The sequence below is a fragment of the Peromyscus californicus genome, unplaced genomic scaffold (genome assembly GCF_007827085.1).
Source record: "Peromyscus californicus insignis strain IS unplaced genomic scaffold, ASM782708v3 Scaffold_4__1_contigs__length_199733344, whole genome shotgun sequence".
NCBI lineage: Eukaryota > Metazoa > Chordata > Mammalia > Rodentia > Cricetidae > Peromyscus > Peromyscus californicus.
The window spans coordinates 37,986,723-38,014,533 of NW_026294562.1; the positions used below are offsets into that span (position 1 = coordinate 37,986,723).

At 44.1% G+C, this 27,811-nt stretch overlaps 1 protein-coding gene across 3 annotated transcripts in view; it reads left to right on the forward strand.

Moving 5' to 3' along the window:
- The window catches only part of Pip5k1b (phosphatidylinositol-4-phosphate 5-kinase type 1 beta), a 277,351-nt gene that overhangs the window by 177,896 nt on the left and 71,644 nt on the right, over positions 1-27,811 (forward strand). For all 3 annotated transcript variants that reach the window (XM_052762416.1, XM_052762418.1, XM_052762417.1), the window contains exons 6-8: positions 2,207-2,359; positions 8,504-8,803; positions 26,651-26,862. In XM_052762416.1, coding sequence (XP_052618376.1) covers positions 2,207-2,359; positions 8,504-8,803; positions 26,651-26,862 — 665 coding nt within the window. The remainder of the gene's footprint in view (positions 1-2,206; positions 2,360-8,503; positions 8,804-26,650; positions 26,863-27,811) is intronic.

A 27,811-nucleotide genomic window follows, 5' to 3' on the forward strand; every position in this document is an offset into this window, starting at 1 on the left:
CACAGCCATCTGTAACCCCAGTCTCAGGGGATCTGTCTTCCTCTTCTGGCCTCTACAGGTACTGCATGTATGTGGTACACAGCCATGCATTCATGCAAAACACTCATATACATAAAATAAAAATAAAATAAAGTCTCAAAAAAGAACCTGGTTATCCTCATGCAGGAAAGTGAAGCCAGACCCTTATCCCAGGCTGGGAATGTAACTCAATGATAGAACATTGCCTAGTGTGCATGAGGACTCAGTTTTCACCCCCAACACTGCAGAAATACAGTGAGAAGACCTGGAGTTAAGGGTTTATGTCATGAATAGAGCTTCAGAGGAAGACTGATGGGTGAGACACCTGGAAAGTGACACTGGGCCATTTGTGGTCATGACATGCTGTCAGGAGTCATGGGAAGATGTGACACAATGGAGGTCAAGGTCAGGTGTACCTTTAGAAAGACCCCTGGTGTCCAGAGGAGAGGGCGCTGGAGGGGAGGGGAGTGGTTGCAGTTGAGAGCATAGAGGCCAGACAGACAGAAGTGGATAGAAGCACTGAACTTGGGGTTTTGGCCGGGGAGCTGGTGTGAAGGAGCGGGCAGAATCCAGCATTTGGATACAAATGAGGAAATACAAAGTGTCAAGGCTAAACACCGAGATGACTAGGGTTTCACCCCTGAAGTTAAGGAAATAGAGAAGTGAAAGACAGGGGCCAGATGATTTAGAGATGATCTTCCGCTATGTGGGGTGTATACTGCTCAAGTGCTCTTACCTGGCTGAAAGGAAGGACTCCTTCCAGAGGCTGGCATGCAACCCTTCTTCTGCTCCCCACACTTGTGTTCTGGCCAAGAGCTGGATCTGCCATGTTAAAAAAAAAAAAAAAGCACTTTTCATTGTACAACAACAAAATAAAAGCCATATAAATTTTTTGTTTGTTTTTGTTGAGACATGGTCTTTCTATGTAGTGGAATTCACTGTCCTGGAACTCACTATGTAGACCAGGCTTGCCTTGAACTCACAGAGGGCCACCTACCTCTGCTAGGATTAAAGGCATGTGCCACCCTGCCCAGCAAAGCCATATAATTTAATCATGGCCTTGAAATGAATCTGATTGCGTGCTTGTCACATATAAAGTTTGAGTAGAGATATCAATTATAATATTAGACACATCTGGAGCCCTGGAGTCCTGGGATGGAGATGTCACATCATCCTCTGTGTAATCGATGACAGTGGAGAGTGTCCCCTGGGGGAGCAGAGGAAAGAGAAGAGAAAGGTTTCATGTTGAAGGGATGCATATGCACGGGCACTTGACCTTCAGCTGGGGCTTCACGGGAGTGCTATAAACAGCATCTCCTGCTACTTTCCTGTTTAATGATCTCACAGACGGATATGATGACCCCAGGTTCTGTCATGTGGCCCTGGGGATGGGGAGAAGGGAGGTCATACCTCTTTTCCATGACAGGATTATAAAAATAAATGGAAATCTCCCAGAGAAGTACCTGAGTTTACCTGGAGCCTCCTTGTAAAGCTCATAGATAGTACTTACTCTTTCAAAGAGGCCACAGGGAGGGGGGGAGGGGGGGAGGGGAGCTGGCGACTGGAGATATGGATCAGCAGTTAAGAGTACTTGTTCTTGCGTGGGACCTGGTTCAGTTTCCAGCTTCCACACATTAGCTAACAACGATCTGTAACACCAGTTCTAGGGTTTTATGTGTGTTTGGTATATCTGTGTGTACGTGTTCTTGTGTGCACATATGTATGTGCAACCACATATATGTGGGGGGGGGGTGTGGAAGTGAAAGTCAATGTCAGATGCTTTCCTGTATTGTTTATTCTCTGTCTTATTTTGAGACGAGACCTCTCACTAAACTGGAGTTCACAGATTCAGCAAGACTAGTCGGCTTTGGCGCTCCAGGGATCTATGCTCCTATCTCAGGCACCCCAGTACCAGGTGCAAGCCACCTCGCCCACTTTCTACATGGCTGCTGAGGGTCCAAAGGCAGATTCCCCAGGCTTGCAAACACTTTGCCTGCTTGCCTTCTCCCTGGCCCCCAAAGTTTACTTTAAATGTTTGCTTAGGAGTGGGCACTGTGGCTCATCGGAGAACATCTACCAAGCCTGACAAGGTCCCGGGTTTAGTCCAGCACTGTGAAATCATAAACAAGTATGTACATACATATATAAAATGATTGTGTGTGTGTTTACTTTTTTTTTCCTCTCTCAGTACTCCATCTGCAGTGAACCCCTGATAGAACTGTCCAATCCTGGAGCCAGTGGATCCTTGTTTTTTGTGACCAGCGATGATGAATTTATCATCAAAACCGTTCAGCATAAGGAAGCAGAGTTCTTGCAGAAGTTGCTGCCGGGCTATTACATGGTAAGGGACTGCACGCGGCTACGGTGTCTGCCTTAGGAGTTATTACTTTCTTTGGAGGACTTTGCTCCTGTGTGATTTCCTTCTTTGCATTTAGACTATGCTGTAGCCTTCATTGGAAAGATTTTAAGAGGTAATAGCCAGAGGCCAGCAAGAGAGCTGAGTGGGTTTACCACACAAGCCTGGTAAACTGAGTTCAATCACCAGGAGTCTCATGGGAGAAGGAGAAAACCAGCTTCACAAAATCATCCTCTGATCCTCTGAGTATGGCATGTGTGTGCCTGCAAATCATATACATATATACATGCTAATAATAATAATAATACATTTTAATTCTAAGAAGTGATAACCAGCCATGGTGGTGCACACCTGTGATCCCACCATTTGGAAGGCTGAGACAGAAGGATCATGATTTCAAGGCCAGCCTAGGATACACTGAGAGACCCTGTATCATAGAGAAAATGATGGAAATGAGAACGGAGTAGTGAAGCATAGTTGTTGAATCACTGCCCTAGGTTTAAGGGCAGCTCAGTCGTCACCTCACTGTAGCCCTGGTAAGCGAAGCTGCCACTGCACCTTTGCTCTCTTGTCCTTTAAAAGCCAAGAAACAGTGTCTTTGTGGTGCTGGCGTAGTGATAAAGGAAGAGGCAGGAAGTAAAGCTCTCTGCACCCGGCATTGGTCATTCTGTCGATGGTGACAGCCATTGATTGCCTGCTCTGGTAAGGAAGGCTTTGGTATCAGTCCCATTAAGTTCTCTAAGCCCTACAGCAACCTTAGGCACTGTAGTTGTTGCCAGGGCGTAGATGAGGCATCTGAGGCAAAGATAAACTGGAAGAAAAGACAAGCGATTCGGAGAGAGAAAGAGTGAGCTGCGGAGGTCAGTCTAGCAGAGGCTACAGGCCAGCTCCTACACCATACACCAGCACCTGGTCTACACTAGCTTTTCTTACATACTTCATGCCAGAATTCAGGATCATAGGCTGAACATAGGCTGTCTTAGGTACTTCTCTATGGCTGTGAAGAGGCACCATGACCAAGGCAACTCTTATAAAAGAAAGCATGTCATTGGAAGCTTGCTTATACTTATAGGAAGCAGATAGGCATGGCACTCTGCAGGGAAGAGAGAGAGAGAGAGAGAGAGAGAGAGAGAGAGAGAGAGAGAGAGAGGATTATTTTTAGAAATTTATTTCTTTAATTTTTATTTATGTGTAAGTATGTGTGTCATGCTGTGTGTGTCTGTGTGTGTGTGTGTGTGTGTGTGTGTGTGTGTGTGTGCGTGCGCGTGCGCGTGCGCGCGCACACTCCCAGAGGCCAGAAGAGGTTGCCAGATCCCTAGAGTTGGAGTTATAGATGACTGAGTGCTGGGAACCAAACTCGGGTCCTTTGGAAGATCAGTAAGTGCTTTTAACCACAAAGCCCAGCCCCAGTGACAGCTTCTGAACAAGGCCACATATTTTAATAACTAAATAAATAGATAAATAAATAAGGGCACACATGGGTTCTACATTTATCAAGCTCTAAGGATTCACAGAAGTCAGGCATGATGGCTTCTAATCAAGCACTTGAGGGTTGAGGCAGAATTACTCAAAGTCCAATACCAGTAATTCCAGGTCAGCCTGTACTTCAGAATAAGACACTATACCAAGGGGAGATGGGGGATGGGGAGGGGAGACATGTAAAATCTGGGGGAGCAAGAGTCCTCTCCCTAGAAATAATAGAGGGGGAGCCCTTGTCACAACTGTGTTGGACTCTCAGAGTGCCTTTGTGAGAAGCCTCTGGAACAGAGAAGAAAGAGTATACTCAATGTTCTCGTGACACAGTCGACAATAAGATCTTCAAGAAAATAAGCCAGGGCTGGAGAGATGGCCCAATGGTTAAGAGCACTTGCTGATCTTCCAAAGGACCTGAGTTCAGCTCCCAGCACTCAGTCGTCTGTAACTCCAACTCCTAGGGATCTGGCAACCTCTTCTGGCCTCTGGGAGCACACACACATGCACAGCATGATACAAATACTTACACATAAATAAAAACTATAGAAAATAAAATCAGAAATTTCTAGAAATAATAAGAGTCCTTCCGAGTTGCAAACTATAAGATAAGTTTGTGTTCAGATAGATTTTCCCATTCTATTTCATTTTCTAGAAGACACTGGAGGAGACTATGAGGGGGAAAGATCCTGCTTGTGATGACAATAATTTAGGGTGAAAATTATTAGAATACTGAAGGGGAACGTATAAGAAGACATTGTAATTCTCTTTGGGAAACAAGTTCCAGTGAGTGTAACATAGGAACAATGATCAGTTGAGGAAAAATTATAATAAGAAAAACTCTGAAATGCTTAAATCTTTCAAAACAAATGTTCACGAATCTGTCAAACCTGAGAGTGAAGCTGGGACTCTATGGGATGGATGAGGGTCAGCAGCTGGGGAGCAGAGCTGGGGAGGGGAGGGTGCAGATATGAACGAGTAAGGGCGATGTGTGTGCACGCAAGTGCTCTGGTGTGCTCTAATCTCTGTTCCGTTTCTATGAGAAAACACCCGAACCAAAAACAACTTGGAGAGGAAAAGATTTATTTACCTTACACTTCTAGTCCTAATCCATCATTAAGGGAAGACTGGACAGGAGCTCAAGCCTGAAACCTGCAGACAGGAACCCAGAGGAATGTTGCTTGCTAGCTTGCTTGTAAGCTCATGTACAGCTAGCTTTCCTATATAGCCCAGGATCACCTACTTGGGGATGGTAACACCCACAGTGGACTAGGTCCTTCTACATCAAGACGGTTCTCCACAGACATGCAATAGGCCTATCTTATCTAGAAAATTCATCTATGGAGGCTTTCCTACCTGACTCTAAGGTGTGTCAAACTTACAATTAAAGCTAAAAGAATTCAGTGAAGTCCATTACTTTGTATACTATCTAAAAATATTAATAAAAAGTCCTTTTTAAAAGGAGAATAATGTGAAGAAAACTACAAATTGTTATTTAAAGATGTAAAAAGATGTGAAACAATGACAGTACATACATTGTTCTTGAACTTGCTATTGTAAAGTGAGTGTAAGTGCCAAGCAAGCATGGAGGCGCATCTGTGATCCCAGTGCATGAGAGGTGTAGGCGAGATCCCCAGAACAAGCAGGCTGGTTAAACTAGCAGAATCCATGAGCTCTGGGTTGAAATGAGAGACCCTGCCTCAAAACGTAAGATGGAAAGGGATTGAAGAAAACACCCAATGTGAATGTATGGCCTCCATCTGCATGCATGCACACAGGTGCCCACATGCATACAAACACATTTACAGCCAGGCATCTATCAAGCACACACACACACACACACACACACACAAAGGAAAACGATGTACCAAAATCTATCAAGTGGAAGGTAGTGTTAGAGATGTGGTATAATGGACCAGTGAGATGCCTCCAAGTGTATAGATGATTGTCGCCAGCCTTGCAGACCTGAGTCAGATCCCTGGAACCCACACAGTGGAATGAAAGAATTCACTTCTCCAAGTTGTCATCTAATCCACACATTTATCATGGCATGTACATTCCCACTACCACCCACACACATGGATAATAAGTAAATGAAATGAGACTCTTTTAAAGCTGTGTGTGGTGTAACTATTCAACAGATGGACCAATGTTTCAAGCAGAGTAGTTTCAAGCAGAAGTAGACCCATGTGTATTTGACAGTAGGCTTTATTACCCTAGGACAGATTTAAACTGAATAGAGGAAGCCTATAGCTATCTACTTAATGAAAACTATATTCCTATCTATATCAGATCTTCCACATACATGAAATTTGTTGCTTATGAAGTAAGGCCAAATATAATGGCAAAAATTATTAAAAAGTTGGGAGGAAATAGAAATTTAAAACCTTAAGCTATAAAAAAACTTTGCTAGACAAAAGCATAAGAAATAGATAAATGTGACCCTGACAAAGGACAGACATTTCATATAACAAAAATGATAGGCACAAGATTAGTGTAATCACATAAAATGGTATAAAGAATGTAAAATCAGTTGTTTCCTCAAACTGGGAAGTTGAAGGAAGAATGGGGGCCAATGAGACTGTTTTTCTTTTTCCACGATGTGATTCCCAGGGACCAGACGTGGGTTGTCAAGGCTTAGCAGCCACTGCCTTTACCCACCGAGCCATCTCGATGACCCATTATATCACATTCTTCATTATATGCCCTTTAGTAAGTTATTTAAATATCCCACTTACTCTTAAAGTGCATCAAGAATGGGTATGGGTACTGGCTAGTTTTGTGTCAACTTGCAGAAGCTGGAGTTATCGTGAAGTTATCTCAACCTCAATTGAGAAAATACCTCCATAAGATCTAGCTGTAAGGCATCTTCTTGAGTAGTGATTAATGGGGGGAGGGGCAATCCATCATGGGTAGTGCCATCCCCCGGCTGGTGGTCCTGGGTTCTATAAGAAAGCAGGCTGAGCAAGTCATGAGGAGCAAGCCAGTAAGCAGCACCCCTCCATGGCTTCTGCGTCAGCTCCCGCCTCCAGGTTCCTGTCCTTCTTGAGTTCCCTCACTCACTGCTTTTGATGATGAACAGTGATACAGAAATGTAAGCCAAATAACTGCCCCCGCAAGTTGCTCTGGTCATGATGTTTCATCACAGCTATAGTGACCCTAACTTAGACAGTATGTCTTCTCCATTTTTATAATAAAAAGACCATATACTAGGAGAAAATATTTACTCCACATAGAAGGAGAAAATATAAAAGCCCGGGATGGATGAAGAACTGCAGCCGTGATGAAACACAGAAGAATGAGCAAATGGTATTAGCATGGAATTTTCCTTGAGGAAGCGAAAATGTATCAAGAACAGTGGCTGTCTTCCATAGCCAGTGGCGCTCAGCTTTTTAAAACTGTCATTTTCATCAGCCCTGCCTAGGAAGATATTGGCATCTGATAGCATTTGGTGTCGGTGAGAGTAACAGGAATGTGTGCTTGCAAATTGGTCTCACCAATTAGGAAGACAGTTTTGCAAGCAGAATTAAATTTTAGACTATTCACCGTTTACTCCCCAGCAATTAATTTCCTCCTTCGCTGCCTTGGAGAGCAGTCACTAGCAGTACCCATCAGGTCTTCACCCGTGTTTAGTTGACGCTAATTTGAGCCTTGTGTCCGTGTTTAATTCAACTGTTACAGCTGCGAGTTTAGAGTGGTTATGTTGCTATTCCAAGAGCAGATTTAGAAAGAAGTTAGAGACAGCAGAGACACCTGTGCGTCCGTCCATTCTAGCTGTTCATCAACAGAGGGATGGAGAAAGAAAATGTGGTGCACAGATACAACGGAACTTCTTTTCAGCCATAAAGAGAAATGAAAGTATGCCATTTCTAGGGGAAAACAGTGCAAATGGAGGTCATCATATTAAGTAACCTGAGTCAGTCTCAGAAAATATCACTTATCTCATTTCTGACCCTTAGATGCATAAAAATCATGTTTGTAGGGACAGTGAGATGACTGGCTAGGTACAGACACCTGCCGCCAAGCCTGGTGGCCTGGGTTCGATCCCTGGGACCCACATGGTGGAGAAAACCACCTTCCAGGCACATGTTTTGCTCTCATCTCACTTTCAGACCACGGCATGTGCACACCTGCATGTTCCACACAAATAAATGGAAATGGAATTTTAGAAATGTGAGCAACCAGTTGGTTATCCAATGCCAGATAGTCATCCTTGAAGACATACACATACAAGCAACATAATACAGACTGATCAGGTCATCTTTATATATTATATGTATATTAAATGTGATACATACATATAGGTAACAACAATTTAAAGAAAAAAAAGGCCATGAGTTTGAAAGAGAGTCAGGGAAGAGATGTGGGAGGGTTTGAGGGAGGAAGGAGGAGGGGAAAATAATGTAATTATATTATAATCTCAAAAATTTTCCAGTATGTAACAATATATGACATGAAAGGGTCAGATTTCTAGGGAACTAATGAGAAGGGGAGGGGAGGTCGGAAAGGGCAGGAAGTGTAAACGATCAACTTTTTACAGTGGACATTAACAACGCGTCCTGTGTTTAGTCATATGAGCTTCAAAACTCACTTTCAATGAAAAATTACTTTGTGAAAATGGAAGAGAGCAATTTTTTTTCCTTTTTTTTTCCATTCTAGAATCTAAACCAGAATCCAAGGACTCTTCTGCCAAAGTTCTATGGGCTGTACTGCATGCAGTCAGGGGGCATCAACATCCGCATCGTGGTGATGAACAACGTGCTGCCGCGGGCCATGAGGATGCACTTGACCTATGACCTGAAAGGCTCCACGTACAAGCGGAGAGCGTCCCGCAAAGAGAGAGAGAAACCCAACCCCACCTTTAAGGACCTGGATTTCCTGCAGGACATGCACGAGGGGCTGTATTTCGATACAGAAACGTACAACGCCCTAATGAAGACCCTGCAGAGAGACTGCCGGGTAAGCTAGTGTCTCTGTGATTTCCTTTGAAATAATCTCAATGGTGAGCGCACTAGCTGCTATGTGCTGACAGCACAGACATGAGGAAAGTCCAGAAGGGATGTGTGGAGTCCAGTCTTTCCCCGCTGACCCAGGCTCTCCAGATCTCTGAGGAAACGTGGATGATAAGGGAATGACCTGGGGTCTGTTAACACATCTCTGTTGGTTTTTATAATAAGCTCTGTCAGCTTTCTTTGATGACATGAAATGAGAATGTTCACTTTTCTTCCTCCCCAGGGCAGGGAAGGTAGTGGAAAAGGAAGTGAAATTTAGATTTAATGCAGAAACCAGCAAGGAAAGCCATATTCAAATCTTGGATGAAATGGGATTTCAACTGAGGAGACATGTTTAGAGAAAATGTACTTAGTGGGATTAATGAAGGGCTCCCTGGAAACCCAGTGCGAGCGGAGCCTTGACGAACAAACGCTGAGGATTTGCTCCAACTGTTCTGCCTGAGAGGCAGCGGGAGTGTGGTTGCCAGATAGAGCCCAGTGCTCTGTGAAGGTGTGATCGTCAGAGGTGAGGAGGGGTTCCTCAGCCTGTGCTGCGTATACCAGATCATATCAGGTTATAAGTACATATGGCCAAAGCCCTAGGGGAATTGCTCTGATATGGCAAAAGTGAGTAAAAATCCTTTTGGAGAAAAAAAAATGAAGATATAATCCTGAAGAATGATGATGATTTAATAAATATACACCCTAGAAATAATCTTGGAATGACTGATCCAGGGGAACTTGGAAAGTCCAGTCAGACCAGTTAGCCGTCTTGAGCATCACTGGGCTGAGCAGCATGACGGTGCAGGCTGGGGTCTAGGCTTTGCCAAGGCTTTCTAGGTAACTGATAATACCACTGGTCCATGCCACCAAGAAATCAGGGCTATGCTATTCAGGTTGTGGCTCTCTTGGTCTCCCCTGGGCCGGACAGATGACAGGCATTATTGTAAAGGAGAAAGGAGCCTCCCCCCCCTCCTCCCCCCGAGCCTGGCCGCATGGCAGGTGAGGAAGGCAGGCTGAGCCCTCTAATGTGCAGAGCAGAGTCCCCACCGAGGAACCTAATTCGCCCTTCACTGGGTTTCTTTTCCTCCTGCTGCAGGATGTATGATAGCACATGAAAATAAGTCCGTGGATTCATTCGCTTCATTAACACAAGTGTTGTTCCGTTACTTGTGTGGCGATGTTAGATTGAGAGCACACAGTGCGCCGGGTAGCCCAAGACTCATTAGTCATGGCTTCTTCCTCCCTCTGAGCACTCCGAATTCAGCACGGCCGTGCTCCCGTTTTAATTGCTGAAGGAATTCTTTTTTTTTTTTTTTTTTTTTTTTGGTTTTTGTTTTGTTTTGGTTTTGGTTTTTCGAGACAGGGTTTCTCTGTGTAGCTTTGCACCTTTCCTGGAACTCGCTTTGGAGACCAGGCTGGCCTTGAACTCACAGAGATCGGCCTGCCTCTGCCTCCCAAGTGCTGGGATTAAAGGCATGCACCACCACCGCCCAGCTGCTGATGGAATTCTTAAAAGAAGGTAAGAAAGCCAGGTTTGGTGGTGCACACTTTTAATCCCACACTTGGGAGGACAGAAGCAGGCAGATCTATGAATCTGAAGCCAGCCTGATCTACATTGAGCACTCTAGGCCAGCCAGCACTACAGAGTGAGATCCTCTCTCGAGGAAAGGGGTGGGGGGAGGTTGTCCAGAGGTCAGAGAAATGGTTCAGCAGTTAAAAGCACTGGCTACTCTTCAAGAGGACACAGTTTTGATTCCCAACCCCAACACAGTGGCTCACAACCATCTGTAGCTCCAGTTCCAGGGGATCCACCACCCTCTTCTGGCCTCTGTGGGCAGCAGGCAAAACACCCATACATGTAAATATTTTTTCTAATTTAAAAAAAAAATCTCGCCCAGTGTTGCTTAAAAGCTCACAACTGTCTGGGGACAAAGCATGTAATCTAAACAAAGGAAATTTAAAGAATCACTCCAAGGATCTTTTTAAGATTTACTTTTACTTTTTATTCTTGTGTGTTTGTGTGCCTGCCGTGGGGGATGGAGATGTCTGTGGAGGCTAGAGGAAGGTGATGGACCCCTGATTCTGGAGTTACAGGCTGTTGTGAGCCGGCTGGCATGGGTGCTGGGAAGAGAACTTGGGTCCTCTGGAAGAGGGACAAGCGCTCTGAACTGCTGAGATCCTTCTCCAGCCTCAAGGAGTTCTTAGTATTACTGTCTTCTGTAGTCATAGGAGGAGCGGTGGGGACCAAGCCCCCCCCCCCCAAAAAAAAAAAAAATACCCTGCAGAGCTGTTCAGCTGTCTGGAAGATTCATGTTTTTCTTAAAAAAAAAAAAAAAAAAAGAAAGAAAGAAAAGGAAAGGAAAAAGGAAAAAAAAAGAACACACACATTTGAATGGAAACCTTTTATCTCGTGTTTTTTCTACAGTTGCAGGATGTGGGTGAAAAGTTACTATCAAATTCCCCAGAGTGTAGTCCTAGCCTCTCCAGTCTTAGATTCGGGGGTTTTTTTCCTCCTCGCCCCCTGCCTCTGATTGAGTGTGTGTGTGTGTGTGTGTGTGTGTGTGTGTGTGTGTGTGTGTGTGTTCTCAGTAATATTGACAACCTTTTTCTACAGTCTTCTAAGGCCATAATCTTCTGTACCAGGAAGAGAAAAGGTCAAATATGAATACCATTGCACAGGATTTGTGTGTGTGTGTGTGTGTGTGTGTGTGTGTGTGTGTGTGTGTGTGTATTTCCTGAGCCCAATCCTACGAGAACAAGGTCAGACTTTTCATCAGAAATGAGACCCTGGAGATGTGCCTGTTTATTTTCTATCATGGTATTCTAAGAAGCATAGACACCAATGTTAAGGAATCAAATTTTATTTGAATGTGTATAAGACGTAAGTCATGGAGCTGGCTCTTCTCTTCACAAATGCTTTCGTCCCTGTGGTATGGGAACATGTAAATGCTGAGCCTGACTCCAATCGCTGACCTGCCAAGTCGTCTGTGATGGGGATCCAGTAGCTGGTACTGGGGTGGAGCTACACTGCGCACTGCTACCCTGCGATGCAGGGTTTGGGAACAGTGGGTCCTGGTTTGTCGTGGATTGCTTTGTAAGTCTGATGGGTGTTGTCTTAGTTGGGGTTTCTGTTGATGTGATAAACACCAAAACCAAAAGCAGCTTAAGCAAAGGGGCTTTTTTGGCTTACCTATCCCAGGTCAGTCCATTAAGGGGAGCCAAGGCAGAAGCCATCTGAAGGCAAGAAAAGAAGCGGAGGCCATGGAGAAACACTGCTCACTGGCTTGTTCCCCATGTCTTGCTCAGTCTGTTTTCTTATACCACCCAAGACCACTCGGTGCCCTGGGATGGCAATCATCCAGAGTGAGCTGGGCCCTCCAACATCAATTATTAATCAAGAAAATGCCCTACAGACTTGCTTGCAGGCTAATCTTATGGAAGCATTTTCCCAATTAACATTCCCTCTTCCCAGATATCTAGGTTGATATCACAAGATAATTTAGAATTATGGTTAGTGTTTACCGTTCAGCTTTACTTAATATTACTTTTTTCACTAAATTTAGACAGCTGCAGGAGTGTGTTGATTTTGGGGTTTTTTTTTTAACTTGTTTATTTTCATTTTTGGCTTTTTGTGCCTTTCCTCCTCTGCTTGTCAGAACTGAATTTTAGTGTGGCTGATGGAGGACTGGGATCTAGGGTGGCTGTGGAGTCACTCCCAGGCTGGTGCTGGTACCCAACATCTGGGGATCTCATCTGTTAAAACCCTACTGTCTATGTGAGACTCCAGAAACAAGGCAGTCATAGAACATTTTCATGGCAGTGCTCCAGCCGGAGAAAGGTGAACCAGGCTCATACGGGGACATGTCCTCATTGCCGAACATGGGGTGAGTGACCTCCATGTTTGATCAATTGCCAAACAGTATGAGAGATGCGGTGATGATGGTGTACTGTGAGGGTCAGAGTGGGTGATGACATAGCTTGATATTGAAGGGTGAGGGGAGTTCTCTGGGTAGGCAGAGCAGTAGAAACATCATTTATAAGACGAAGTAACAATACAAATATTGGCTATGAAATAGCATGACACATTCCAGTGACTATAGTTGTTTGTCATTGACACAGCTAATAATTAGGGAAGGCATGTGAGGTAAGAGAGAAGTGTATCCAAGTATTTGTCAAAAACCTTTTTCGATGTTATGAGGGCCCTATTGAAGACTTAAATAACAAGTCCACCAGACCTCTGGAACCCTTATGCATGGTTGATAGAAATGTAAATTAGTCCAGACACTATGTAAATCAGTACGGAGGTTCCTCAAAAACTAAAAATAGAAACACCATATAATCAAGCTATGCTACTCTTGAATATATTACCCAATGAAACCTGTCACCGTACCACAGAGACACTTGCACATCCATGTCCATTGCAGCACAACTTGTAGTAGCCAAGGTTTGTAATCAGCCTAGGTGTCCATCGGCAGATGAATGGATAAAGAAAATGTGATCTGTATGCATATTCAGTCATAAAGAATGAAATTAGGTCGTTTGCAAGAAGATGGCTGAAACTGAATATCATCCTGTTAAGCAAAATAAGTCTGATTCAGAAAGACAGTAGTGCATGTTTCTCTCGTGTGTGCAGTCTAGACTATGTACATACATGCATGACATGGAATAGAAGCAGGGCTTGTTTGGGGAAAGAAAGAGTTTGGCAAGAGGAGAAAGAGGAAGCAGGAGAGGATGAACATGGTCATAATATATGATACAATTGGATGAAAATTGTATTATTAAATCTATCACTGTGCACAGTGAACTAAAAATAAACAAATACAAAATAAAGACCCCGCAGCAGTTGGCCCCCAGCTTCTTCTCTGTGGTTTTCTGGACAGGCAGGCACAGGGAACCTGCTAACTGCTTGTTGTATTCCTCAGCCTTCTGCCCACCCTCCATCCTTTCTTTCACATTCTGCCATAATGTTTCAGACTAGGAGATGAATTTCCCTTAGTCTGAGTGCTGTTGGGAGATCCCTGTGTGACTCTTTGAACCAGCTCAACCTGTGTTGTCCCCTATTCCCTGTGGATTGCTTCCTTGCTTCCAGTCCAAAGCTGTTCCATCTGTATGGACTCTTTGGGATTGGGCTACATAGACTTGCCATATAGCAAGCCCTCTAGGAAAAAAGCTTCATCTCTCTGTCTGACTGGCCTGGTGATACAGAAGCCCCTGAGTGTCAACCTTTCCTTTCTGATGGCCAATCCCTCACCAACTTCATCCTGTAGTGCATGGACCACTTGAAACTCTTCCTGGAAACTAATCATATACTTCACACCTGTTGAGTCTGGTTCCCACACAGGATGCAAAGGGCCTTTTCCAAATGTGAGCATCTATATCCCAGGACCTCCCCTGTCCCCGCATTACTGCTCCTTACTGGCTGTGCCTGGGGGAAATTGGATGTGTAAATAACTGGTCCCCTTCCTTGAAGCATTTCCTATCCATCGGACTCTGCCAGTGCACTGTGATGGCTATCCATTTCTATCAGTGAAGATGGCTGCCGGTACATCATAGGTTACTTGCTGTCATGATCAGAAAGTCGGAATCCCATCTCCTTAGGCTTTCAGCATGATAGAAAATTCAAGATGGGCATCTGTGTAGAAACTGCTCTTCCGTGTACTGCGTTATCTTCCCCAAGCCTGCACCACTTCTAGGCTTTCCTGGTCCAGACAACATGACCATCATCAGGTGGCTAGCTGCCCAGATCAGTGCCCTGACTCTTGATACCTCGTCCTTCTTCCTCTCCCACTCTCTCCACATACGGGAAATCGCCATGTCTCATCCAGTCTGTCTCCTGAGTGCCACATGAATCCACCTCACTGGCTCTGCCTTAGTGGAAACTCTGAGTATTCATCTGGAACTTTAATAGCCTCTTCACTCATTTTCAGTGCCGTTAGCTTCCAACTCATGGCCCCGAGTGCGCCCAATTATTCTCTTGGCTTCCTCTGCCAGATGATATTTTCCTGTCTTCTTTTCTCATCCTCCCTTGCTCATCTCAGGACTCCTGGGACACCCCTTCCTGTGAGGTCACCATGCTGTGCTTTCTCCTCCTCCCAAACCATACCTTCTTTCATAAGATGTAATACCCTCTTATTTTCTCATGAACAGACCCTTAAGCCCGAGGATCAAGCCCCAGCAGCTGCCTCTGCGCACTTGGTGCTCAGTGGGTAATTAGCAAATGGCTCTTGGAAACTGTATTTGAACAAAAGAATAATAAAGAGGATGTCTGAGCATAAAGAGAGGAAGGCGTGGATGCAGCTCCCAGAAATCTGTCCTGGATGACTTCTGTGTCTCCAGCTACTCTTGCAGTCCTTTTGAAGGGAGCATCCAGTTTTGCTGCCATGCATGCCAAAAATGTCATTGAGAATTTAATAAAGCTGATGATTTCTACTCTGGATCACCTGGGATTAGAACTGCACTGAATGGCCTTACACTGTGTCATTAGTTTAGCAGAAGTATATTTAGATTTCAGTGATCCCCCCCCCCCCCCCCCACCCCCCCCCCCCCCCCCCCCCCCCCCCCGCCGCCATGGAAGCCATGTTGTAATGATCGTCGGCCCTTTATTTGACATTGACCCCTGATGCCCTTAGGTATGTGTCCTGTCTCCCTCTGGAAGAGGTTTTAAAGCCTCTTAATTGTAACACGAAAACACTCTAATAAACAATCTTTTTTCTTTCCTTGGGCAGATGGTTATCTGTGCTAAAATTAAAATGGAAGCAAAGTAGACTGGCGTGATCAATAAACAGATTCATATCTGAATTTTACATCCAAATGACAGATTGCCCTCTGGGTTATATTTGACACAATGAAGAATCATGCTAGTTTATTTAAAGGATATGGGGGGCAGGGGGTGAAATACTTCGAAATGAGTGTTACTTCAGAGGCCGTGGAGCTGTTTACATTTGTCAGTGACCAGGCTTGCTCTTAATGCAAGACTTACACAGGTGTCAGCTGCTGGGCGTGGGATTTTAGGGTCAAATGGGAAGGCGAGAAATCTGCATGGTCTTCCCCTTCCTGCATCTGTCAGTGGAGGACTCAGGACCTGTGAGTCAGTGGGTAAAGCACTTGCTCTGCAAGTCTGAAGACCTGAGTTTGAATCCCAACAAGCCAGACTCTAGACGCCTCAGAGGCCAGTGTTCCTTCCTGAGCCTGCTTGCAGCCCCCTCACCTCGCTCGCTGCTGTACCCAGAGCACAGCATACACACACACACACACACACACACACACACACACACACACACACACACACACAAAGAGAGAGAGAGATTGTCATAAGACTTTGTAATTGAAATTTTATGTATGAATTTTGGAAGAGCAATTATGAATTGTTTTGCACTTGTTTTTAATTTACTGGGATTATTTTTTTCTCTGATGTAATTTATCTATGAATAAGTCTAGAGACCCATGTCATTTAATAAATTTGACAAATTATTGCATCTTGCAGTATTTTGGGAGCACTCTAGGGAAAGTGAAATGATGACAGTCTATTACTGGGAACTTGTGTTTATAACCTAAATATTTCTTACTCCTTCAAGTGGGAGTCATATTAGAGACAGTCTGGATAATTAATGGCCTAAATGAGTCATTCTACATTTATTATCATTCCTTGTTAAGCAGCAAAGTTATTAATTTTTCAGTAGTGTGGAATCTATTTCTTTTTTTCCCACAAATCACTGTTATCATAAATATTAATAGGCCCTGAGAATTTAATGAAATCGGCTTCAACTGGAACATTTTGATGAGCAAGTGAGCTGCGCCAGTGTCTGGCAAGTCTTGATTTACAGCCTGGATGCTCAGGTGCCGGGGCGTGTCTGAAAGAGTTTCAGTATGGCTTATTTCGTGGTCATTTGGCCTTATGATTAGTGCTAACCCTCTAGCTCTACCTCCTATTAATTTTTTTGTGTGTAATTGGGACAGATTTGAAGATAGGTTGTTTTTGTTTGGGTCTTTTGTTGTTGTTTTGGGTTTGGGGTATAGTTTCTTTCTGTGTACCATGTGTCCAATTCATGGTCCTCCTGCCTCAGCCTGGAATGCTGACATTATAGTCATGCATCACCATACGTGTTTTCTTTTTCAAAGATAACCTGAAAAGGAAAGAACAAATGAATTCTCTTTCCACACAGATTTTTTACAAGCGCTGAAACTCTACATGATATTTAATTTACTCCACTGTTTTAAATTACATTGGGGTTTCGCTATCTACAATATTAGTTATGCTCATGCTTCAAAATGTAAGAATAAATCAAATTTGGAGTAGTTGGACAAATAAATGAATAAAACTAACTCTAAATAAAAGATAGTTTGATCTGGGAGGAATCCCTTGAGTCTGTGGGAAACAGTGGCATGGTGTCTTCCACTGTGTGGTCTGAGCTACAGGCAGCTGGAGACACCTAGCCAAACCAGGCTCCTATGAGAGCACCAACAGCAAACAAAAAGGATTTGCAAGGACTCTAAAGATTTCCACCTGTAAAGTCTTTTTTTTTTTTTTTTATGGAGTCACTTTCAACCGTTGAGGACAGTCATATGCAGATCACATACACCCTTCACCCTGTGTCCCCCAATGGTAGCATTTTATATGACTCCAGTACAATATCACTGCCAGGAAATAGACTTGAATGTGATCTACTGGTAAGTCTTGAGACTTCTTAATTTTTCCAGTTTTGTGTGTGCATGTGTGTGCCGGGGGTGGCTTCCGTGCAGTATGCACTTAAGTAGATTCGCATAGCCGCCGCACCAGGGTCAAGTGTAGAGCAGCTCCTTCTCAAAGTCCCTCAAGCTACCCTTGCCTAGCCTCAGCCACCTCCCTCTTTCTCAGTCCTTCCCTAATCTCAGGCAACTATGGATGTTTTTCATGTCTGTGATTTAACATTTCAAGAATATTGTGTACAGAGCTGAGTGTGGTAATGCACACCTGTAGTCCCAGTGCTGGGGAGGTAGAGGCAGGAGGAATCAGGAGTTCAAGGCTACCCTGGGCTACATAAAACAAAAACTTCCAAAAAAAAATGCTATGTACAGCATGAAGGTGAGCAGGCTGGTTTTTCACTCATCATAATGCCTTTGAGATCATTCAAATCAGATTTTCTATCAATCGTTTGCTCTTTTTTACTGATGAGTGATATTTTGTGATAGGAATACACTAGTTTAATATTAACCTGCTAAAGAATATGGGGATGAGGAGGGCTTAGTTTTTAAATGGTTCAAGTAAGCTACTGTGAAAATTTTTGCCCCAATTTTTACCTGGTGCGAGTTTTCCTTTGTCTGGAACAGTGCTTGAGTGCTATTACCACATTATATGAAAAGTACATGTTTCCGTTCATAAAAAGCTGGTGCCCCCTTTTCCTGCCCTGCTACCTGTTCTCCCTCCCCACATCAGTGTATGTATGAATGATCTGTGTTCTCCCTCCCCACATCAGTGTATGTATGAATGATCTGTGTTCTCCCTCTCCCCATCAGTGTATGTATGAATGATCTGTGTTCTCCCTCTCCCCATCAGTGTATGTATGAATGATCTGTGTTCTCCCTCTCCATCAGTGTATGTATGAATGATCTGTGTTCTCCCTCCCCATCAGTGTATGTATGAATGATCTGTGTTCTCCCTCCCCATCAGTGTATGTATGAATGATCTGTGTTCTCCCTCCCCCCATCAGTGTATGTATGAATGATCTGTGTTCTCCCTCTCCCCATCAGTGTATGTATGAATGATCTGTGTTCTCCCTCTCCCCATCAGTGTATGTATGAATGATCTGTGTTCTCCCTCTCCCCATCAGTGTATGTATGAATGATCTGTGTTCTCCCTCTCCCCATCAGTGTATGTATGAATGATCTGTGTTCTCCCTCTCCCCATCAGTGTATGTATGAATGATCTGTGTTCTCCCTCCCCACATCAGTGCATGTATGAATGATCTGTGTTCTCCCTCTCCCCATCAGTGTATGTATGAATGATCTGTGTTCTCCCTCTCCCCATCAGTGTATGTATGAATGATCTGTGTTCTCCCTCTCCCCATCAGTGTATGTATGAATGATCTGTGTCCTCCCTCCCCACATCAGTGTATGTATGAATGATCTGTGTTCTCCCTCTCCCCATCAGTGTATGTATGAATGATCTGTGTTCTCCCTCTCCCCATCAGTGTCTACTAATGGCTCTTCCTTATTTAGCATTGGTCATTCTATCGGTGTGTCTGGAAGTCTCTTGTTGAAATGTCACCCTGAGTATGTACTCCAGGAAAGCAAGAACTGAGACCGGCAGAGAAACAACTGAAGGGTCCTGGAAAGAGAGCCGAGAGGGGAAATGAAAAAAACAGGCAGTTCAGCTCAGCAGCTGATAATAGGCCTGTGGTGCTGATGCAATGAAGCTTAAGGGTCTGGGATTCCGGGTGTGTGTTTCTCATAACGAGCATTTCCATGAGACCAAATTCTCAGAAGGCTTCATCCAAAACCACTCTGTCGTCATCACCAGTACGTCCACACTGCACAGTGATTACCGCTCTGATTTCCATGTCTGCATTAGATTCTAATTTCTGGAAGAGCAGAAACCAAGTGGCTTTAGCTCCCCACCCACAGCCTGCCGGGCAGCCCATTCAGTGGCACCTTCTGAGGGAGCCTAGGACCTAACAACAGCAAAGTTTTTGACGTAGCGGGTCTTACCTAATCGTTAAGGTAATAAAAGCAGGTTTTAGTCATAACCAGCTCATGACTTGTCCTGAAAGGGAGCCAAAGTCAATCGTGTCACCTTTACACATTTGTTGGCTGTTGTGTTGTATACAACATAACTAGAAGTGTATTGCTCATCTGAGCAGGATGTGCAACTGGTCATTAGGCTGCAGCTGTGTTGACTCCTCGTTCTCCTCGGTCATTGGTTTAGACGATGACCACTTCTCCCCTGTAAGACTGTCGACGCCTTACGGTTGTTCGTGAGCCCTGGAAAGGGGCTGGTGTTTGTCCCAGTTTTTACCAGTGGCTGCAGGGGACCTGCAGTGCATGGGGCTGATGGGAAAGAGTCTCCTGTTGACAGCAGCAGAAGGGACAGATGGTCAGTGTGGGATGGTGACAGGGTAACTGTTAAAAAAAAAAAAAAAAGTACTGTTCTGTGTTGCTCATTACCAACTTTCTACCAAGCAAAAAGCCAGACACAGAATTCTCAGTATTTTGCAAAATCAATTATCCCAAATTTGGAAGAAAAAAGATTCTATCTTCAATATAACCTACAGATACTAAAGTAGTTTAAACCACTTAAAACACATAATATCTGCTATAAAGTCATCAAATATAGGTGCAATCGGTGATTCTGGACAGTGAAGACGTATTTCCTAGGCTCAGCTCACCCACAGACTGCCTCAGTTAACACTGATTGTAGACGGACTTTGAATCAGGCAGTGCTCTGTCTCAGAGGCAGATTTGCTCTGTCCTTACAGCGACACTGAGAAGCCAGTGGCACCGGCTCCTTCTTGACAGATGGAGACTGAACAGGATCAAGCTTCCTGGGTCTGCTGAACTTACAATGCCTTATAGCCATGACCATGAGGCCAAGTCCATGGTCCTCCATCATCTCCCTTACCCTGTGGGTATGATGGGGAGAGACGCTGAAATTAAACCTTAGGTCATAACCTAACTAGTTATCAAAGGATAGAAGACCACTATGCCTGCCCCTCAGGCTCTGTTGATGAGGTACTGTGGTAGGTTCTGGAGGAATCTGGAAAAGGCTTTGCCAAAACAGACAGTTTGGAACAGGACAATTGGATTTTCACAGACTATTTCCAGGAGGGAGGACGGGAGTGAGGGGGTAGTGGTAAGTGGTGGATCACAAGGAAAATAAGTAGTCCAGACATTTCATTCTTAAAGCTCAAGGAAAAACATAATGAAGCTTGTTGACGCTTGCCAATTCTTACAACATGTGTGATGAGGAAATCCTACGAACATTAAAACAAGACCTCTTTCTGAGATCTGAGACGGTTCCAGGGAACAGCTGGGGACTAGATCCATGACAGTGAATCCTGTGTGAGCAGCTGTTGAAAATTCTCATTAGTTACAGAAACTGCAGGGTTTCATAGCACTAATTTTTATAACCCTCCCTTTCATTCAAATGGAAACAAACAAACAAGCAATTCTACAGGAAGCATAGAGCAGAAAAAGGAAACTGGGGGTTGGGAACCCTGCCAGGTCCGAGAACTGACTTCCTTGTCTGAAGTCTGAGGACCTGGAGTATGTCCTGATTTCTGTTGTGGCCATGGGTGCCACCGTCGTCATCTTCATCGTATGTGTCACTGCTTGTGATTTTAAACAGCATGTCACACAGAAATTTACGTGAGACTGAGGTGGGTTCGAGGTCAACCTAGTCTGTGTAGACTCTTGTTTCAAAACAACCATCTATATGGATGATGTATCTGTGTTGCTGGACACATAGATAGACATGTATACGTGTAAACTCTTGGGTGATAGATGGTTGTTTCTAAAGCATAGAGCATAATTCTGTCACTTCAAGTTTTTAAGTGAAAAGAAAAACAAAAAGTTGCCCTTGTGCCTGTCAGTACTGCATAGTCCTGAGTTCTGAAAGATGGTGGTGCTACAGTCTATAACTAGGCTAAGGATTTAATACTTAATCCATTCTGATTTGCTAGTTAAAATTATATGTCTGTATTTTCTCGTTATTACATTAGCAAAGAACACTCTGAGCTTTATTGAGGAAATTAAGTTACATAAAAAAGACAGCATTCAGCTCTAACTGGACTTGCACGCACACATAATCGAGTGCTCTACTCGGAGCGACTGACTTAGCCAGCAATAACAGGCCGCTCGATCCATTTTTCTTCAAATCAGTTAATTCCAGGGATGGCTATTTGCATAAAATCTCCAGGATACTATTCTTAATTTACTTACCTTATTGGATTACTACAAATGTTGTGTACCAGTTACTAAGCCCTTGTTTAGTGACTATATATAGACCAGCTAGAGAAATTACCCAAGGGGCCTTGATGAATCTCCCCATCAGCTCCACATTTGGACAAAGAACGACCAGTTGAAAGGAGCAGAGTGAGCACAAGCCAGCCTCCTGCTTGTTCCATTGTGGATTCTGTCCCCTGTTTCTGATCTATGTTTCCATAGGTCCCATCACTAGCCAGCCCATCAGCGGCAAACTATCTAGCCAAATATCAAAATGCATTTCTCCTAAGCATCTCGAAGAAGAACGTGAAGCTTTATTTTTGAAAAGTTCTAACATATATAAAAGTAGGCAGAATGCTACAACTAATATACATATGTTTTTACATGTATGTGTATGTATATATGTCCCACGTCCATTTTCAACTCAAAGCCAATCTCCCTCACTCTTTCTTCCTGTACAATTTGAATCACATCCCAACCATCATATCCTTTTATTGATACATGTTTCAGTATGATTCTCTTAATGTTGAGGACCCCTTTTTAAATTAAGGAAAACAAGGTCATGAATTTGAGAGAATGCAAGGGATTTGGAGAAGGGGAGGGAAGAGAAGGGGACATGGTGTAATTATATTTTAATTTCAAAAAATAAAGTACCCAAGATATTACATCATACATTTAAATTTATATCAAATTTTAAATATTATAGTAAAATAATAATTCTAGCCATCAAATAGGCAGTATCCAAATTTCTAATTATTTCTGAATCCTTTTTAATTTTACGTATTACACAATTCAGCCTCCATCTTACAGCCAGTCCCAAATGTTCTTGAGTGATTAAAGAGTCCATTCTTTTTTTTTTTTATTGTTACTTCTTTTTTTTTAATTTATTTTAATTTATTTTGCAATACAATTCAGTTCTACATATCAGCCACGGATTCCCTTGTTCTCCCCCCTCCCGTCCCCCTCACCTTCCCCCCAACCCCCCCCCCATTCCCATCTCCTCCAGGGCAAAGCCTTCCCCACAGACTGAGGTCAACCTGGTAGACTCAGTCCAGGTAGGTCTAGTCCCCTCCTCCCAGGCCGAGCCAAACAATCCTGCATAGGCCCCAGGTTTTAAACAGCCAACTCATGCAATGAGCACAAGATCTGGTCCCACTGCCTGGATGCCTCCCAAACAGATCAAGCCAATCAACTGTCTCACCCATTCGGAGGGCCTGATCCAGTGGGGACCCCTCAGCCATTGGTTCATAGTTCATGTGTTTCCATTCATTTGGCTATTTGTCCCTGTGCTTTATCCAACCTTGGTCTCAACAATTCTCGCTCATATAAACCCTCCTCATTCTCGCTAACTGGACTCCCAGAGATCCACCCAGGGCCTAGTCATCCTGAATGAGGTAACCCAGACTCAGAAAGACAAACATGGTATGTACTCACTCATAGCAGGATACTAGACATGAAACAAGGATGACTTGTCTGCTACTCACATCACCAGGGAGGCTACCTGGAAAACAGGACCCCAAGAAAGACACAGGGATCGCCCAATGACAGAGAAATGGAATGAGATCTACATGAACAGCCTGGACATGAGTTGGGGTAATGAAAGGCGAGAGTTGAGGGAAAGAGAGCTTGGGGGAGCAGGAGATCCCAGCTGGATCAACAACAAAGAGGGAGAACAAGGAATAGGAGACCATGGTAAATGAAGACCACATGAGAATAGGAAGAAGCAAAGTGCTAGAGAGGCCCACAGAAATCCACAAAGATACCCACACAACAGACTGCTGGCAGTGGTCGAGAGACAGCCCGAACTGACCTACTCTGGTGATGGGATGGCCAAACACCCTAATTGTTGTGCTAGAAACCTCATCCAACTACTGAGGGATCTGGATGCAGAGATCCATGACTAGGCCCTGGGTGGATCTCTGGGAGTCCAATTAAAGAGTCCATTCTTAACCAAGCCTGTGACAGGCTTCCCAAAGAGCGATGTCTTGGGCTTCCCGGTCTGAAACCCAGCCTCATTTACAGCGAAACAGCCTCCCTTTTATCTGCCATTGAGTTGTGTGCACACTAAACAGCAAATGACAGTGTTTGCAAATAGCATCTTAGTTTTCCCTTTGAACGGAGTACAAAATGCCCATAACATAAGTAGCTTTGAAAACACGGGGAACTTTTATGTTTGTTTTCCTGACTACACAGCACACAGTCACAGCAAATGTTTTCAGTGCCAGAATTTTTGCACAGGCGTCGTAATCATGAGTATCGAGTGCTTGTATGTAAGGCACAGGAGTGTAGTGTTAGAGATGCTTGGTTGCAGAATGTTTTTCTTTTTATTTGCATGTAGACCCAGACCGATATGACCAAAGTGCATCCCTTCCCCTGCAGGAAGCACAGAGTAGGCAAGCCTTTGATGAACCAACGTCTGCTTTATGATATGAAAACTGCCGATATGACCTGGACTCGAGCTTTGTAGCGGAGAGGGACACATAATGTGTTTGGATTTTCAGAGGGAATGCTTTGTTTATTCCCAGCAGTTTGTAATATAGTTTTCATGGGATTACCATATGAGTTAGGATGTAAAAATCCCCTCTGAGTTTAGAAAAACTAAAGTCTGTAGAAAAAACAGCATGAACCAAAACATCAGGGCTTACATCTTCCAGGCACCCTTAGGAGTAACTTAGGAATTTAAGTAGCAGGGAGGTGTCAAACAAGGAGACATGGACTGCAGCCATGAGAGAGAAGACCGTTGTGAAACTGAAGCCTTGCCACAAAGCAATGGTGGGTCGGGAGGCTGTGAGTAGGGATGTGACCTGACCTAGTCTGGCAAGGGGTCATTGAACCAATCCGAAAGGGAAGTTGGAATGGAATGATTAGAGAAGAGGAATGTTTTGATAACACCAGCTGCAGGGCTGGGCAGCTGATGAAAGGAAAGGGGTCCTTGGAGTCTAAAATTTACATTACAGTGATTTCAAATAAAAGAGGGAAGTCAGGGGAAAGAATTGCTTTGGGACAAAACAAGAGTTTAGAGTTACAATATGGACTGCTTAGAAGCTTTAAAATACCCAGGGGCCACTGGGGATATACGACAATAGTTTAGGAATGAGAACAAGCCAAAGGCAACAACCAGGAATTTCCTAGAGGAAGGTGGTCGCTAAACTTGACCTCTGAGTTGCGCATACATGTAGTCTAGTGCTCTACTCCGAGGGGCTTACTTAGCCAGGTCATCTTCCTCACGTGTCCCGCTGCTCTGCCGCCCCAACGTCTTTTCAAGACTATTGATGTACTCCCCGGGACTTCCAGGGTGTGTTCCCTTCCTGTTCCTGACTTTCAGTGGTTCGTGAGAGAAAAGGAACCACCACCCTTTCAAGCCTTGCTGCGTTCTAACCTGATTCCAGTTTTCTCAGCTCTGACAATGGCTGAGTCTAAGGTCGTACGCAGATCTCTGGAAATACAATGTCTCTGCCCCAGGCCTCTCAAATAATATGATTCTACTCTCAATTATTGTCTATCTCCACTCTAAAAAGATAACTTTAACATATCAAAAGATGAAGACCATTCACAAGGCTCTGTTTCATCCCTAATGCTATTTAAAAACAGTTGAAGGGTAAATTCTCTGGAATAACTGAAACTTGTTTACAGCCCATTACGTGTTCATCATTAACGGCAAAGAGGACTGAGACCCAGGGACCAGCATATTTCAAAGACTACACACGTCCCCCCTGACGTTGCATCCACAAGTATTCTTCCTCCCATCCAACCCCCTTTCAAATAGCATGACTATCTGCTCCAAATCACTTAGGCTTGAGGAAAATGAGAGGCGTGAAGAATTCTGGGATTTTGATCCTCTGTTGGCCAAGGACCAGTTCTGATGAAAAGCATGCTACTGTCTTCCTCGTGGATCTGTTGCTAATCTGCTGTCTGTGACTGAATAGGTTCTCCTTTACTGAGCAGCTTTTTGTAGAAAATGGCAGGTATTACAACCGTCTGTGGTCCGGACAACTCTCTCACACTAGTAAGAGAATGTTCATACAAGAAAAGATCTCATTTGAGGACGTGCCTCCTGAATGGGTGCTTCCTGTCTAAGGCTGGTCCAGGTGTGCAAGTCCCCCTGCACTCTAAAGACAGTCTGAGGGACAGTCGCCTAGACCTTGTGTCCTGTCCTTTCCCTCCACAGTACTACTTCCTCATTTGTCCGGCTACAGTCAACCATTTTTAATTCCTTCACCTCCCCACTGTCTGCAGGGTGGATAATTAAGCATTAAGCCCTGTTATTTGTTGAGATCACATATATTAAAAAGACCTGCTACGGGGGAAATGATTGGCAACTTGGAGAGATAGGCTTTGAGAATGGTCATCACCAAACTCAAGATTCAGAGGTGGAGAATGGCTGAGTGCCCGCCGGGGGACATGCACTTGTGAGACTGGGTTGTGGTTTCTCTGTTCCTGTGCTGAGTAGGAGTGTGAATGCCGGAGTCCACCTTGTGGATCTGTCACTGATGTGCTGTCTGTGACTGTACAGGTTCTTTTATCTTCTTCCTCCATGGTTTTCATCTGGGGAACAGACACAGCAGTAATACCTGCTCATACGGTGGTTGTGACGGTTGAATCCAAGAGGGGTACTTGGCACCTGATATGTGGAAAGCATTCAATAAATGCTATAAGTGAATCAGTTGTGGAAGGGGGAGGTGCTTCCTTTAGATTTGCATAAAATTTTCATTTTCCCACCACCATGGCAGTCCTTCCGGCTAGTTGTCTAATAATAACTGGGAAGGTTTTGTATTTGATGTTTTGCCTGTCTGCCTCTCAATGGACAAGTGTGAGGGTGGCATGTCTGCTAACCCCACCCTCTTGGACTCACAGGCTATTTGAGTTGACTGACCTCCTGGGTCTTTTCCTTCCTCAGGTGCTGGAAAGCTTCAAGATCATGGACTACAGCCTTTTGCTGGGCATCCACATCTTGGACCATTCCCTTAAAGACAAAGAAGAGGAGCCCTTACCAAATGTGCCCGATGCAAAGCGGCCTGGGGTGCAGAAAGTCCTGTACTCCACAGCCATGGAATCCATCCAGGGTCCAGGCAAGTCTGCAGATGGAATCATTGCGGAGAATCCAGACACGTAAGTGCAGCCACACACACGGCCTGGTTTCGGGTACCCCAGTCACTGGGTAGTTGCATGCAATCACCTCCCCTGAGGGATGGCACCCTGGGACTAGATTCCTGGTTGGCAGTAAATGGCTTAAACCAACTTTATTTCTCTTTGCCTCTAGTCAACTTAGATGAGTGGCAGTTTCTCGAGTTTCTATCAATCTTCCACCCACATGGTTTCTGGTTTTAGATAGTTCCATTTTTTGTTTGTTTGTTTGTTTAATAATGACTGAAAGTGTTTTCTCCTCATTACTACACATTCAAGACATTTACCAGAAGAAGGAAGGATGAACTCTGGATTTGAATGAGCATGACTCCATGTTTATTCATGTTCATTTATTTACTTCAGTAAACACATGGTAGGAATGATACTGGCACTTCAGAGCTTTTTATCTGCATAAGGAGATTCTGTTGGTCTCACCTCTGCACCCTGGCAGATGTTGCCTCTCTCCTCAGCCAGATGTGTTAGCAACTGCGGGCTTCATTTGCATGTGTAAAGTGCGCATTTGACAATAGAAACCATTACAGCCACAGAAGATTGTTGAAATGGTTGACTCATCACATGTGAACTTGCTGAGCGAGGAGACAGGAAATCATTTCCTAAGGCCTTAATCACCTGCTCTCTAGGATTCTCGGGCAATGACTAAGCCAGATGCACATTTGTCTTCCATAAAGGAAACTAACGCGTGGTCAGCCTTTGTGCAAATCAGCGCTTGCAGCTCTGTCTAAATATTCAATAATCCACTGAACAAATTATTCTATACCCATATTGTGAAATACCACATGGCTATTAATCACATTGCCATTGCTGTGAGGAATGAGATTCCACATTAAAAGATGAAATGCTCAAGTTACAAGACCACTCAGTCCAATAATTTCTTCAGATTAATATATATATATACATACATACGTACACACAC